Source organism: Cygnus olor, chromosome 16 (assembly GCF_009769625.2).
Source record: "Cygnus olor isolate bCygOlo1 chromosome 16, bCygOlo1.pri.v2, whole genome shotgun sequence".
Taxonomy (NCBI): Eukaryota; Metazoa; Chordata; class Aves; order Anseriformes; family Anatidae; genus Cygnus; species Cygnus olor.
In genome coordinates, this window is record NC_049184.1 from 6,045,163 (window position 1) to 6,058,980 (window position 13,818).

General features: G+C 61.4%; 1 protein-coding gene and 1 long non-coding RNA gene across 2 annotated transcripts; one reads left to right on the forward strand and one right to left on the reverse strand.

Annotated features, from left to right (window-relative positions):
* Positions 1-5,148: 5,148 nt before the first annotated feature.
* LOC121079134 lies at positions 5,149-10,501 on the forward strand. The gene is made up of 2 exons (XR_005824893.1): positions 5,149-6,061; positions 7,128-10,501. It is a non-coding gene; the product is annotated as an uncharacterized LOC121079134 (long non-coding RNA).
* R3HDML (R3H domain containing like) lies at positions 6,705-9,979 on the reverse strand. The gene is made up of 5 exons (XM_040576011.1): positions 9,719-9,979; positions 8,685-8,803; positions 8,402-8,534; positions 7,374-7,489; positions 6,705-7,293 (listed from the first exon to the last, which is right to left on the reverse strand). The coding sequence occupies exons 1-5, from the start codon at positions 9,977-9,979 to the stop codon at positions 7,161-7,163; spliced, it is 762 nt and encodes a 253-aa protein (XP_040431945.1). The 3' UTR covers positions 6,705-7,160.
* Positions 10,502-13,818: the final 3,317 nt, after the last annotated feature.

Genomic DNA, 13,818 nt, shown 5'->3' on the forward strand with positions numbered 1-13,818 from the left:
CGGAGGCAGGTGAAAGATACCCGCTGGTCCCTCGCTGGTGGGCTCGGGTGCCCAGGCTCAGTGGCAGGAGCTGAGCCTGGTTGAGTTTTGGGGTACGTGGGCAAAGCAGCAAGGAAGGTGCTGCCGGGGGCTTGTGTCCTGGCAGCCTGGGGTGGGATGAGCAAGGTGAGGGGAGAGCCCTCGTAGGGCTGCGATGAAAACCAGCGTGCAAAAGCAGCTTGGATGGCTGGAGGAGGTGTCGGAGCCCCCAGCGCATTGTCATGGAGGAGGCAGCCCACATGGTGCCCCACGGTGTCACCGTCCCCACTTCCACTCCTCTTCCCCTGGGGAGATGCCAGCGCCCGCTGAGCCCCCGGGGACACCTCCGTGTGGGGGCCTTGGAGGGCTGAGCCCACGCTGATGGTCCCCATCCGCCCCTCGGCACTGGGGCTCCTGGTCCCACGGGACGCAGCCAGAGTCCCTCTAGTGGCTGCAGCATTTTGGGGTAGGAATCCGGTCCGGCCACGCAGACACGTGGCTTTTTGAGCCAGGGTCTGCTCCTCGGCTGCTGGTGCCTTTCCTTAGCTGCAGCTCTGCATGAAGCTGCTTCGCGTGGAGCTTTGGTGCGTTGTCTCGAGCACGTTATTTTTTTGAGGCTTGCACTTCCTGAAGGGATTTGCTAAGTGATTTCTGTTGATGCTCAGGCCGAAGCTTGGACATGAGTTATTTTGGGGAGTAATTGCTTCTGGGACCTGGCTTAGCTCAGGGACCCCGGTGGAAATTTGGTGCCTGTGCCCAGCGCCGGTGAGCAGAGCTGTCAGGTCCGGGTTCGCGATACAGCCACTACCTCGAAATACGCCTTCCCTGAAAATTCTGCAACATTTGCTGTTTCCACAAACATTTCTGCCAGGAAATTTGTTTGCTCGAATATTTGAGGAAAGCAAACAGAGAAGGAGCCTGAACACAAACAGTCAGGGATGTTTTTTTTTGCAGTATTTGCCACACTCTAACTCCGACACTTCCAGACGCTCGCCCTGCTCTGCCCCGTGAACTACCCTGGCTGCCGCCGCTGGCCCTGCTCCTGCTGCAAGTATTGCTGTATTGACAGGAAATATTTACAGGAAAGAGGCTTTTCTGGCTGCAGGATCACCATCACTCACCACCCCTTTGCGCTCACTTCGAGTTCTCAGTTCTGGGCGACGCATCCCTCTGGAGAGCGGACCTCCACCTGCCTCGGGGGGGCTCAAAGGGAGTCTGAGGCTCCCCTGCCAGAGCTGGGTCTCACTGCCCGGTGACAGCAGCACTGCTGTTCTCGCTCCCCTCTGTAAAAGCACCAATGTGTTTTCAATAGCAGCCAGGGGCTGCCCCGGAGCAGTGGAAGTCGCGCATCTCGGTGTGATCAGAGCATCCCCGGCTCTGCTGAGCCCAGCCACAAAGAAACTCCACCAACTCCAGCACTCAGGATCCGTCCCAGGCAGCTAAATGTTTGGCCCTTTTGCTTCCTGTCTAAATACCGGTGCTTATTCCTGGGTGTAGCCAGATCCTACTCAGCTGTTTCTTCCCCTGTAGGTGCTGCCCCACCAGCACTGGCGTTGCGGCCCCTACGAGCAGCTGGTGGGGACGGTGGGAGTGGAGACGGGAAGGGGACCACGGAAAGCACGTGGCTGTGGTGGTGTCCCAACACTGCCTGTCCTTGACAGCCCTCGTGCAATGGACAAGGAAGAGACAGAGGTGTTAAATAGTAGCTGACGTGAGTATTCCAGGGGAAAAAAGCTCAGTTTGGGTCATATAGAATGGAAGCCTATAAAAATTAAATCAATTTTACAATGAAAAGTACAAATATTTAGAAATTCTGCCTGCTTTTATGTTCTTCAGCTGAAACTATGCACCGCATCTGACCAAAATGCCTTAGCAGCTCTGACCTCTCACATTTTTCAGCTAATTTCCAAAGCTGCTTTACTGAGCTCACCCCGGTTATGCGCTGCTGCCTGCTGAAAGCACCCAGCCAAGGCATCCCTGGCACCAAGAGCCTCTCCTGAAATAGGAAGGAGCAGTGCTGGCTGTGCTGGGGTTAGGGACATTTGCCCTGATTGCACTGGTCACACTGGGAGGAGAAAAGCAGAGACAGGCTCCTCTTCTCGCTCCTGGAAGGAAGGAGGCCCTGGGCCCCTTCCTGGGCATCCCCCTCTCCATCCCACGTCCTCTCACAAACATTTGCCGTGTCTTAGCACCAGCGTGCCCGGAGTGGCAGGCTCTGCTGAGGGGGCAGTTTCCATCCTACAGCCCTGAGCAGGTGCTAGAGAGGAGGCTGAACGTCCCCCCCAGCCCCGTGACCTCTCTCCCTTCTCGCTGAGTGTCCGTGCAGGGTACTGGGGACCAGACACCTTCACCGCGGCTCCTGCGGGGCATCCTCCAGCTCCTTTAGACAGAGCACAGGTCCTGTGTTTTTGTGGGAACCCAGGAGGTGCTTTGGGGCTGGGGCGGATGGGGAGGATTGCTGTAAATGTGCTGGGGATGCCCCACTCTGGGCTCCTGCCCTTTATCCCTGACTTCAAATGGATGCTGAAACGCTGAAGCTCCTGAGATGGACGGAGGGGTGAAAATACCAGAAGCCAGCCTGTCAATCACAGAAAACCCTGAAAGTAAGCTCACGGCACAGCTGGGGCTCAGCACTGCCACGGCTCCAGGCAGCGCCTGCGTTCCCTCGCAAGGGAACAATCTCCCCGGTGGCTCTGGGGAGGGTTTGGCCACCCCACTGCCACCTGCCCCGCAGCGTGTCCTGGCCCCTGTGCTCATCCTGCGGCAGTGCCAGCCCAGCCAAGCGCACTGCAGGCTCCTGGGGAGGCGAGAGGCTGTCGGGTCTCCGTCTCCTCCGGCCATTCCTCCGCCTCTGTTTGGATAACTTTTTCACCCATTTTGTTTAGAAGGACTCCCCTCCTTCTGCCTGCCAACAGTCTGACTTTTCTCTCATTTCAGCCCGGGAGGCCCTTCTTTCTCTTTTATTATTATTATTTTTTTTCTCTTCCCCCTCGCGAGGCCCCAGGCTCAGCAGCCTGGCCCCAGGACAGACTCGCAAGCCACGGGTGTCTGCGCTGCCTTTGTTTGTGCACCAAGCCAGGTGGGGAGAGCGGCGCAGGTGGGATGTGGAGCAATTCTTCCCAAGTCAGCCTGCCTGCTGACCCTCAGCCAGTCCCCGGGGAGAATTACCGGCGGAGCTATTCGCCTGCCTTCCCCTAAGGTCACCGATGTGCTAGGGCTGGCAAACGGCTGCTCGCTTAGAGCCAGATGCAAGCGGACGTCACAACTTATTCGTAAGTGAATACACAGCTCATCCAGCTCCTTGAATATCGTCTGTCCTGCAAGGGCTGATGCTCGCTGCAGAAATGTGGACGGCTTTGTGCCCCAGGGCAGAGGAGGGCACAGGCACCCTGGGTTTGGGACACCCGGACCCAGCCACCTTGCACCTCCCTGGCTCCCCCTGTGCTGTCACATGCCGTGGATCTGACATCCGCGTCACTTGTGCCTCCCCTTCTGCCCAAGTGAGCATCAGCACCCTGGCCACTGTGCTGGCCGGTGGCAGTGACCATGCCGAGGGGCAGAGCCTCCGGATCTCCCACAGGCATCAAGGCTTGGTTTACTAACAGCCCTCATCACGCGTCTCCCCGCACACGGTCAAAGCAGCACCAGCTGGGGACACAGTCACAGTCTGCACCGACCAGACCAAAAGCCGAGCGCGTTATTTTGAGCTTGCCTTAATGTGAGAGCCCCCGGCTCCTACACACCTAGGACCTACAAATAAATGTAAACAGACTAAACCTGAGAGTTTTCTAACTGTCACGTTTCTCCTGCTCCCCTGTAGCTCTCTGCTCCATGCCAAGCCCGGGGATGCTGTTGCACATCCTAGACAGTCCCTACACGTTTCCATTGCGAGGGGCCGTGCTGATGTGCGATGTGTCACCGCGGAGCTGTGCGCGGGAGCATTTGGAGCCAAAGAGCAAAGCAGGCTGGAGAGTCCTGAAGTACATGGGGCAAGGAAACACGGGCCCCCACGGCAAGGACTCCCAGCACGGGGCTGGCTTAGGGCTGACGGTGGCAGGGACGTCCCCTGCTGTCCCTTTGGAGACGCAAGGTGTGTGGCTGAGCACCCTCAGGGGTCTGCGGGCCTGAAGCCGTTGCCCAAAACGTGGCCATGAACAAAGCATGGGCATGAACAAAGCCTGGGAGCCCAGCAAACCTCCTGGGGCTGGCTGCAGCTCACACGGCGGCTGGGGCATGGGCTGGTGGGGCTGCGACTTCGGGGTGAGTGTAGCAAAGGAGAAGAGGAGCAGGACACCAAAAACAGAGCGAGGAGAGGCAGGGTGGTGTGATGGAGAGCCACAGGATGTGACGGAGAGCCTTGTGACTGTGAGACCTCGTCTGCTGCATCCCCGCTCTGCGCCCTGGCCATACCCAGGGCTCTGGAGGCCCCAGATCCCACAGGACCACACCAGCCCTGGCCCCTTGCCTCCGGGGGAAGCTGCAGCACGTCTGAACCCAGAGGGTAACAGCAGGATGACGACAGCCTGGGCAGGGGGGACCTGTCCCCCAGCGCCCACGTGCCTTTGTTGGCCGTTGGCACCCGGCCCAGCGAACGAGAGCAGCAGCCTGGGGCTGCCCTGGGCCGGTACCGGGGCAGGACGTGGTGCCTGGTGCCCCGCACCACGGGGCCTGGGCGCCGAACTCCCCGCTGGGAGCCCTGCTCAGCATCACCCCGGCCTGGCCCCTTCCCTTGGCTGGCAGGGCCGCTCGGGCAGCCGGGGCACGCCGCAAACCACACGCAGCCTTGGCGTTCGGGCTGGCTTTGTGTCCCGAGGCGGCACGTCGGGGGGCTTCAAGGCTGCTTCGACTTGCAGCTGGGAACCCGCTCCCTATCCAGGGCGCAGCGGCCCCTCGGCGAGCGGGTCGGCCCCGCTCTGCTCCCTCCAGCACCTTCCTTCTTCTTCCAGCCGAGCGGAGCGAACAAGAACACTTTATATATACCTCTAGTATGCACGGATAAAATCGGGGACCCTTTCTCTCCAGCCTCCGCACGTGGCGGAGCCCGCGGGGGCAGCGCGGCGGGGCCGGGTGCCGCTGCCCTGTCCCAGCCCCGCTCCCCGCGGGCGGCGGGGCCGCGGTACTCACCGTACGGAGCCTCCATCTTAGCGCTTAGCTGGGTGCTTACATTGACCATGTCTCGCCGGCTACCGCTATGGGGACTTGGGGCGAAACGCGGAGGAAGTGTGGGACTAAAAAAATAAAAAATAAAATAAATAGATGGAAATGTCTTTCTAAGGAACTAGGTGAAGGCAGGAGGGAGCACGGAGAGGCAGGGCGAGGAAACCTGCCTCTCCTGTTATCTTATTGATTCGCTTAATCAGGGCTAATGTGGGTGGAGATGTTAAATAGTAACCAAGCTCTTATGGAAACCAATCTGCAAGGTGCTGTTGCTGTAGCTATAGTAACTGCTGCCAAGCTAGAAACTCAAACATGGCTTTTACTGGACTCTTTTGGGGCTCCTGCTGCCAGCCGGTGTCAAGGCCGGGGCGGCGGAGGCCGGTGCTCCCCCCGGCTGCGGGGAGGTCGGCACCGCAGCGCCGCGGGCACCGCAGGGCTCGCGGCATCGCCCGGCCGCGGTGGGGGAACAAAGGCGAGCGAGGGTGCAGCCACGTGGCGCCGGCCGGGGGATGACAGAGCGGGGCTGGGGCAGAGCAGAGCCCGGCCAAGGGGTGAAATCCCCCGGCTGTGGTTCGGGGTTTGTCCCCTCGGTGCCAAACCGGAGGGGTCGTTGGGGATGGGGATGCAGCGGCGGGATGCAGGGTGGTACCCAGAGCACGGGGCTGGTGCGCGGCGTTTGCAGCTCGCTCCCCATCTCCCTCTGCTCCCCAAATCCCGCACCCCCTGTTTCTGATGGCCTCCTTGCAGGATGCTTTGTCTGCGCCCACTGAGCAGCGGGGAGAGCTGGCTGCCTTCCTGGGGTTCGTGGGGACCTGCGATGGCCTGGAGTGACCCGTGGACATCCGTGCTCCACCCAGGAGGACGTCTGGGACCTCACAGGCACAAGGTGTGTGGATGCGGTCCCTACACTTGGGCAAGGCCCTGCGGGGAGGTTTGAGGGGGTTTCCATTTGGGGGGCGCTGCTTGGTCTCTCCACTTTCCTCCTGAGAGGCACGCGGCAGGGAAGGAAGGGGCGTCTTGCCGGTGTGCCCACACCTGATGCAACACCAACCCGTCTCTGCCAGGTTCTGGGGGACTGGTCTTTGCTCCCCCCCACTCCCCCTGGCAGCCCAGGCTGGGACTGAGCCCCCTGTCACCCCCAGGCTGGGCTAAAGCCCTTTGCAGCAGTGGGGGAAAGGCAGGTTTGGAAGAAATCCGAGCTGCTGGCAGATGGGGAGAGCTGGGGGCACCTGGGGGGGGCCCTGCCTGCCCCAGCTCTCACCAGCCCCAGCATCGCAGGCAGGGCACGGTCCTGAGCCAAAACCTCGGGGATTTTTGGCAGCTGTGTCCCCGCTGCGCCCAGTGTCCCGGCAGTGCTGGCTTCTCCCACACGATGGAGCAAAGTGCCCGGGCATCTCCCACAGCCGTGGCCAAGCCGAGAGCTCCTGCACCCTTTTGCGGTTTGGGGTAACCCCAAAACACAGAGCAAACTTGCACAACTCCATGTTAGGAGGGGGCAGAAGGCTGTGAGTAAGGACAGACACGAGCACTCGGGTCTCCAGACCGCTTTATTGGGGTGCTCAGAGCCGGGGACCGTGGCTGGGGGGCCCCACAGAGCGATGCACACAGGGCTCCAGTCACTCACCCCAAAGGGACGGTCTGGCCGGTCACTGCATAGACTCTTCCCAGTCCCGGGGTGGCAGGGAGAGCCCCCAGCCCTGCGCAGCAGGGCCGTGACATCCAATCCCACTCCCCCCATGTGCCCCAGGCCACCACCAGCTGTCCCCAGCGCCCCCCAGGCATGAAACAGCTGGAGAAGGCAGTGCCCCCAGGGGGTGTCCAAAAAGGGTGGGAGCACTGGGGCTAAAATGGGTTTGAGAGCCTGCCTGATGCCTAACACAGCACAGGGAGGAGGGTCGGAGGGCCAAAAGCAGTGTGGTGTTATAAATAATCCTCTTTTCCCCCGTCCCCAGAGGGTGGTGGAGCCGTGGAGCGCTGCCGCAGCCCTAAAACCAGCTCACTTGGTTGGATCTGAGTCCCGTGAAGCACATGTTGTTGGAGCAGACCCCGCCGTAGGTGGGCGGGCAGGCTGAGCACGGCCTCCCCACCTTGTAGGGTGCCTCCCCGATCCAGTTGCCCCTGGGAAGAGAGGAGAGCAGCATCACCCCTGCGTGGCACCCAGCTCAGCTCGGCGCGGCCGGCTCGCCATGCGCACTTACTTGATGGCGTAGTTGCAGACGAGGAGGACGGCGCGGCGCCACGTGCTGCCCCAAACCCGCACGTTGCTGCAGGCGTGGATGGCGCAGCCCAGCCTGTTGGAGGACGCCCACACCATCTGTGCCAGGACAGAAAGCGGGTGGTCAGCCCCCATCAGCTCCAGCTGCCGGGCAGGGACCGAGCCCCGACGGCCCGAATTTCCTGGGGGAGATGCCGTGCCCACCCTGGCACCGCTCGGCCACCCGAGGGTGGCTTCTGAATGTCCCTTTTCTGTGCCCACCTGGTGCCAGGATGCGCTGCCTTGGTGAGCTGAGTTAAACAAGCAGCGGGGTCTGGGTCGTGTCTGATTTACCCAAATGAACCACCAAAGCTCACCCTGAAGCACTGCCGGCGGAGGCTGCAGGGAGGTGAAACTCCTCCCATGGGGACCAGAACCAGAAGGCTCCTCCTAAAGCCGCCGAGGGCTGAATTTCTCCCTTAAAAAATGTGTTTTGCCCATTTGCAGCCCAGACAGCCCCCGAGACACCCCTGGGGAACCACACCGGGACTGAGGCAGCGCCGCGCTCCCAGACAGCCGCGCAAACATCGGAGGGGCTCAGCCCCGAGGCGGGGAGGCAGAGGGAGGTTTGGAGGTTTTCCACCTCGTGCTGGCAAAGCCACAGCCGGAGGTGCCGCGGGATGAAGGGGCTGCATTCACGGGGCCGGGCAGCGCCAAGGAGCCGCTCTGCCACGGAGATGATTCATGATCGGCTGGTGCGGGAAGGGGCTGGTTGGTTCTTTTCTGCTCTTCACAGCCTTAGAGGTGTTAGGGGGGTAATCAGGAGAAAGTGAGGGCAAAGCAGGGAAAAAAGCTCCTGGAGCAAGCTTTGTGATTCGAACCGGACAGAAGCCGGGATCTGGTCCCAGAGGAGGAGGATGCAGAAACGCGCATGCAGGGACCGCTGTGAGCACCTGCAGGGGTTCCATCGCCCCCAGCAGAAATCCAGACCCCCCCATTCTGTGTGAGCTGGGGGCTCGGGGGGGGTCTCACCTGGGTGTAGTGGCTGCAGACGGAGCCGCTGCACTTGGAGGGGCAGCGGGGGTTGCACTCGCGGGGGTGCGGGAAGGAGTAGTGCTGCTGCTCGCGGTGCCACGACCGCACCATGTCCACCACGGAGCGGTACCTGCAAAGGGGAGCCTGCGGTGTGGACGGGACGCCCCGCTGCAGGAACCATTGCTCCCCAGGCCAGAAGCAGTGGCTCGGAAGATCCGGCCCGCACCAGAGCTCCGAGCGGTGGGAGCCAGCTCCCGGGGGCTCCCTGCGGGGCCCTTACCTGCCCGAGTGGATGGAGAGGTTCTGCCCCACGTACTTCATCAGCTGGGGGGGGCCATGGTCCCACACGCACTGCACGGCCCACGCCTCCGCCGCCCTGGCCAGCCGCTCGTCCCACACCTGGAGAGGGGGAAAAGAAAGGGCAGGTGGGGATTTGGGCTGCTGGGGGCAGGCAGGTGGGGAAACCTTGTGTTCGCAGAGGGGGATCTGAAACCCCCAGCAGCTCCTAAAACTTGGCCTGCACGTTGGTCTGGAAAAGAGCTGCGGGAAGGGGAGCACACCGCTCTGGGGACGAGCCTCAGCCATGCCCAGGAGAGGGATTTTGGAAGGCAGGGATTTAGGCCAAGCACGAAGCAGCACAGGATGCCCCGGGCACATCTGACCTGCTGTGTGCTGAGCCTGCTGCTCCCCCAGCAGCATCCAGGGACCTCCTGGCTGCTCCCACCTCCATCCCAGCTCTGCTCTCCCATCCTAGAGCCTTTAGGAACCAGCTCAGGAGCAGCGCACAGCACCACCTGCTCCCAGGTGGGATGGAGACACCCGAGGCGCATCCCCCTCTGCATGTGTAGGAGCTTTCTGCTCCAGAAGGTACCAGAAAGGCCCTCCCTGGTCAGTGCTAGAGGAAGGATGGGCACGTCAGGGTGCTCCATGCTGTGAGGAGCTGGTCCAGCCCTGACCAGGTGGCTGAGGGCACTGAAGTGGGGCCAGCAGCTTTATTCCCTCCCGCAGCATCCCTGTGGGGCACCTGCAGACACGAGCGGGGTTGGGCAGCCTCCCTGCATTGCTGGGGCTGCAGGAAAACCCAGCCTGCAGCAGGAGGAATGGCCCCAGGGGCAGGGAAATCAGGGACCCACATCTGCTCTGTCATGGGATGCGCTGGGTCGCATCCTGCACCCGCTCTGCCTCTCCTGGGGGAAAGCTCTGGGTGTGTGGGGGTCCGTCCTGCACCAGGGGTGCAAAACATCCCCGGGACGAGCACTGAGCCGCAAATCCCCAGCAGCCCCCTGCCCCGTGGCACGAGCGATGCGCACTCACCATGTACTCCATGTTGGCGGCCGGGGGGGACACCTGCGCCCGCACCTGGTTGTGGTAGTCCAGGATGGCGCTCATGTCGCGGGGCGCCAGGTACCGGCGGCGGCGGCCGCGGGGCACCCCGGTGCCAGGAGCCGGCCCCGGCCCCGCGCTGCTGGGAGGGGACAGGAGCTCGGTGGCGTTGGGCAGCGCGAAGGAGCCGGACTCGTGCGCCAGCCAGCAGAGCACGCCGGTGAAGCAGAGGTGCAAGCGCAGCCGCGGCATCGCAGCCCTGCCAGCTGGAACGCGGAGCAGAGCCCGAGTCAGGCTGCAAGAGAAAACACCGCCCGCACCGCTGCGCGCTGCCGTGCAAGCCCCCTGTCCCCAGATAAGGTGGAAATGGGTTTTCTTTTGTCCTTCCCGAAATCAGTTTTGGATTACCCCGCTGATCACCCGCTGTTCCCGCGCGCTCGTCCCAGTAACTTCACCAGGAGCAGCAGGGAGATGTCTTGCTTTTCTTGGTGTTTCTTTTAAGAAAAAAGCAGTACAGACTCTGCCCCAGTTTTTTCGGTTATCCCACCTACCTGCCAGACAGGGCTAATTAGGAGCATGCAGAGCTACTCGCCCCGTCACTTCACAGGCGCTTGGCACGTAGAGAAAGTCCCGCGAACAAACAGAAATCTCACACAGGTAAAGAAACACCCGGCAACTTTTAAAAGGATCGGAGAGGAATCCTAACGAGTCCTTATCTTGGGGAGGGAGGGGGAGAAAAATAAACCACCGCAAAACCAGAATTAAAAAAAAAAAGGACAAGGCTGGAACCTCCTCGTCCCTCAGCCGCTGCACCTCCTGCATCCCCCCACGTACCTTGAGGACGGAGCCACGAGCAGCCGAGCGCGGGGCTGACCGCTGCGAGCAACCTGCTCGGGGCACGTGTGCGAGGGATTTAACGCAGCCAAGGCGGGCAGCCCGCGGCAGCGTGACGCAAAAGCTGCATCTTAGCTCTTCCCCCCGGGGAACGTGCTGAGGTTTGGGAAGAGCTCTGCCCGGAGGTTTATAGCCGGCTGCCCGTGCACGCCTCTTGCACACGCAGCCGCTGCCAGCAGGCAGGGAAGCTGCTCTTCGGCTGCTGGGTGTTCGTTTGTTGTTTTTTTCGTGAGATACCCGCAGGGAGAGAGCCCCAGGGATGTGTGCCCCTGCTTGTGTCTGACTGGGGGGCTGTGACCAGGAAAGCAGGCTGGGTGCAGGGGGCTTTGTCCCAGCAAGGCAACGGGGGGGAAGCAGGGGGACCCCAGGGTGCTGTGAGCTGGTGGCAGAGATGTCCCTTCCTTGGGGGACACAGTCACTGGAGCGCACGTGTCCCCGGGCCAGCAGCGGTCCTGCACGGATCATCCAGCAGCAGCAGGTGTGTTTTCGTGCAGCATCCCGAGCGGTCAGGGTTCCCAGGGGGTGGCTGAGTGGTCGCAGGGCACCAAAACGCAAGTCGTGCAGGCTGGGGGGGCTGCTTCAATGCCTGTCCCCGCTCCTCGCCCTGCGTGGCAGCCGCCCTGCGCCTTGCTGCAGCCGCTGCCCCGGCACAGAGCTGGGACCAGAGCATAAAGGGGGAGCTGGTGCTCAGGCGGGGAGAAAAGGATGAGGGAAGGATGCTGCGGAGGCCACAGTCTGGTGGCTGCGGTGCTTGTCCACACAGCACCAAACCCCTGCCATGGGGGATGCTCCGAGCCTCTCTAAATGGATGCACACTGCCTGTCCTGCGCACAGAGCCCAAAGTTTTGTGGCAGAGACAACAAGCGGAGAAGCCTGGCGCTGGCTGAGCACCCCCAGCAAACCCACGCTGCAACACAAGGGAAACGGGAACGTGGGGAGCACCAGGCGTGTGCATGGAGTGGGAATAGCGTGCAGGTATGGAGGTAGCGTGCGGTACCAACGCAGCCTCCCCCTGCTCTGGGGCTCTGCTGAAACATGCCCCAGGTATATTTTTGCCAGTGCTTGAGTTTTCCTGGAATCTGCTCTCCTGTAAAGTAATTCGAGGTGCTGTGGGCCCCGGGGGCGGTGGGAGGTGTGTGCTGGAGGGATGTTCCCGTCTGCGCCCCGTGGAGCTGATCTCCACATCCATCCTTCTCAGGGCACCGGGGCTGGTTTGCGGGGGGGGGGGGGCGGGCAGGGGTGGTGTTCAGTGATTTATTGTTTCACAAAAGACAGAGCCCTGTGTAGCAAATGCTCACCCAGTGCCATGAACTGCAGAGCTGTGCATTTGAGGAAATAGCTTTTTCTTCCCCAATTTATCGTGCCTTGCTCTGTTGGAGAGGTGAACCTGCCGCGGTCCTGCTGCCACGCAGGAGCTGAGCCGCGAGCAGCCCCGCGCGGGGACGGGCAGGGGGCTTGCCTTGGGTGCGGAGGGAAAGCGCTGCTTGATCAGCACTCTGCGAGACAATCCGAATTCCAGGAACTGGAGGGGTTTGTGTCCCTGCCAGGGGTAATATCCTGCAGCCCAGACTGGCCTGGCTGCCAAAGCACACGGCATCTGCAGAGAGCAGCTCGCGGGGCGCCAAGAAGCACACACATTCGGCTGGAGGCAGCAGCGCCGGCGAGCTCATTTTAGATAGCATCGGGGAAAGAAAGGAGAGAAACCACCGGGTTCGCAGCCCTGTCTCAGCAGAGATGTGCACGGATGCTTTTCGGACTGAAACACATTGTGGGGTTTCTTTGGCACGTCCGCGGTTCCTGGTCTGGGGCTTTGGGCATCCTCCACCGCCCGGGCATGGAGGTGGCAGGGGTGACACATCCCCACGAGGGGTGGCACAGGGCGGTGCTGGGGGACGGGACCTGCAGAGCTCCCCGGACCCCGGCGCAGAGGAGGGTGGTGTGGTGGAGGCAGCCGGATCCTCAGCGGGTGCAACAGAGCCAGGCCACCCCGGTGCCACCCCGGCAGGGATGGAAAGGGATTTGGGGGGCTTCTGACATTGCCAGAGCCCTGCAGCAGTCAAACGCTGCTCAGCCGAGAGCTTGGTTGCTCCTCAAGGATCACAGGAGGAAGTTCTCCTGACTTCCAGGTCAGAAGAACTCGATCTCCGTATTTTACAACATTACAAAGCCCAGACTGACCTCCCATGTGTTTGTTTGTGAACTTTGGAGGTAAACACGCAGTGAAGGTGTCACCGAGGCCCTTTCTTCAGGACCCACATTTTTAAAATGACTCCTCCGAAGCGTCCGCACTGCTGGTTTCATGTGGCAGGGATGTCTGGCACCCTGCTACCACCCCGTCCATGTGCCTCAGCTCCTCCAGGCTGAGGTAAAGCCAGGATTTCACACCGAAAGCCCAGGGGGGGCGTCCCACTGCTCTGGGTGAGGATGAGGAGGGTGGCTGAGCCCTGCCATCGGGGAGCGAAGTGAAACCCACGCGTCTGGGGGCATTCAGGCAGCGGTGGCCAAATGCTGCCCACCAAAGGGCAAGGCTGCCGGGCTGCCAGGATCCCAAGTGATCTCTTTGGGAAATAGCAGGGTCACACAGACCGCCTCTCCCGGCGCGCCCGCAGCTCCCCACCACAGCTGTGACGAGGACGCGGGGAGCTCCTGCCAGCACTGGGGTACAATCGGGGCCTTTCAAAGGCGAGAAATTTTTCCACCGTCTCTAGAAATGAAGGTCTCTGAAGTTGAAGCTGCGGACAGTAGGTTCTTGCGAAGGTATTTTTTACAGTAACTGGGCTAAGTTTAGAAATCCACTTAACAAACAGCACGGAAGCTACTCGAAGCCCAACTCAAAGGTAATTTGCTGTTACTGTTTGCCAGCAGCCCTGCAAACGTGACGGGGAGGTGTATATCTGCAGTTCTTCACCACGCTTGGTGCTTGGTGTCTGCATGTTCAGCTGCCGGGCTCAGTGGCAGGAAACCCATCCATCCATCCATTTTTTTAGCCAGTGTTCAGCCTCTGTCCCGTACTGCTGGTGCAAAGGGGTCCCGGTGGGAGCTCCCCACCCCTACCACTAGCCGATGATGCTCCAGACCATGACCAATTTCCGCTGGTGGCCACCCCATGCTGCTGCTGTGCACATTCAGAGCCTGCAGCATCCCCTCTGTCCCTGTGGCTGCTGCACCCGTGCTGGGGATGTGAGCACGGGGTGAGC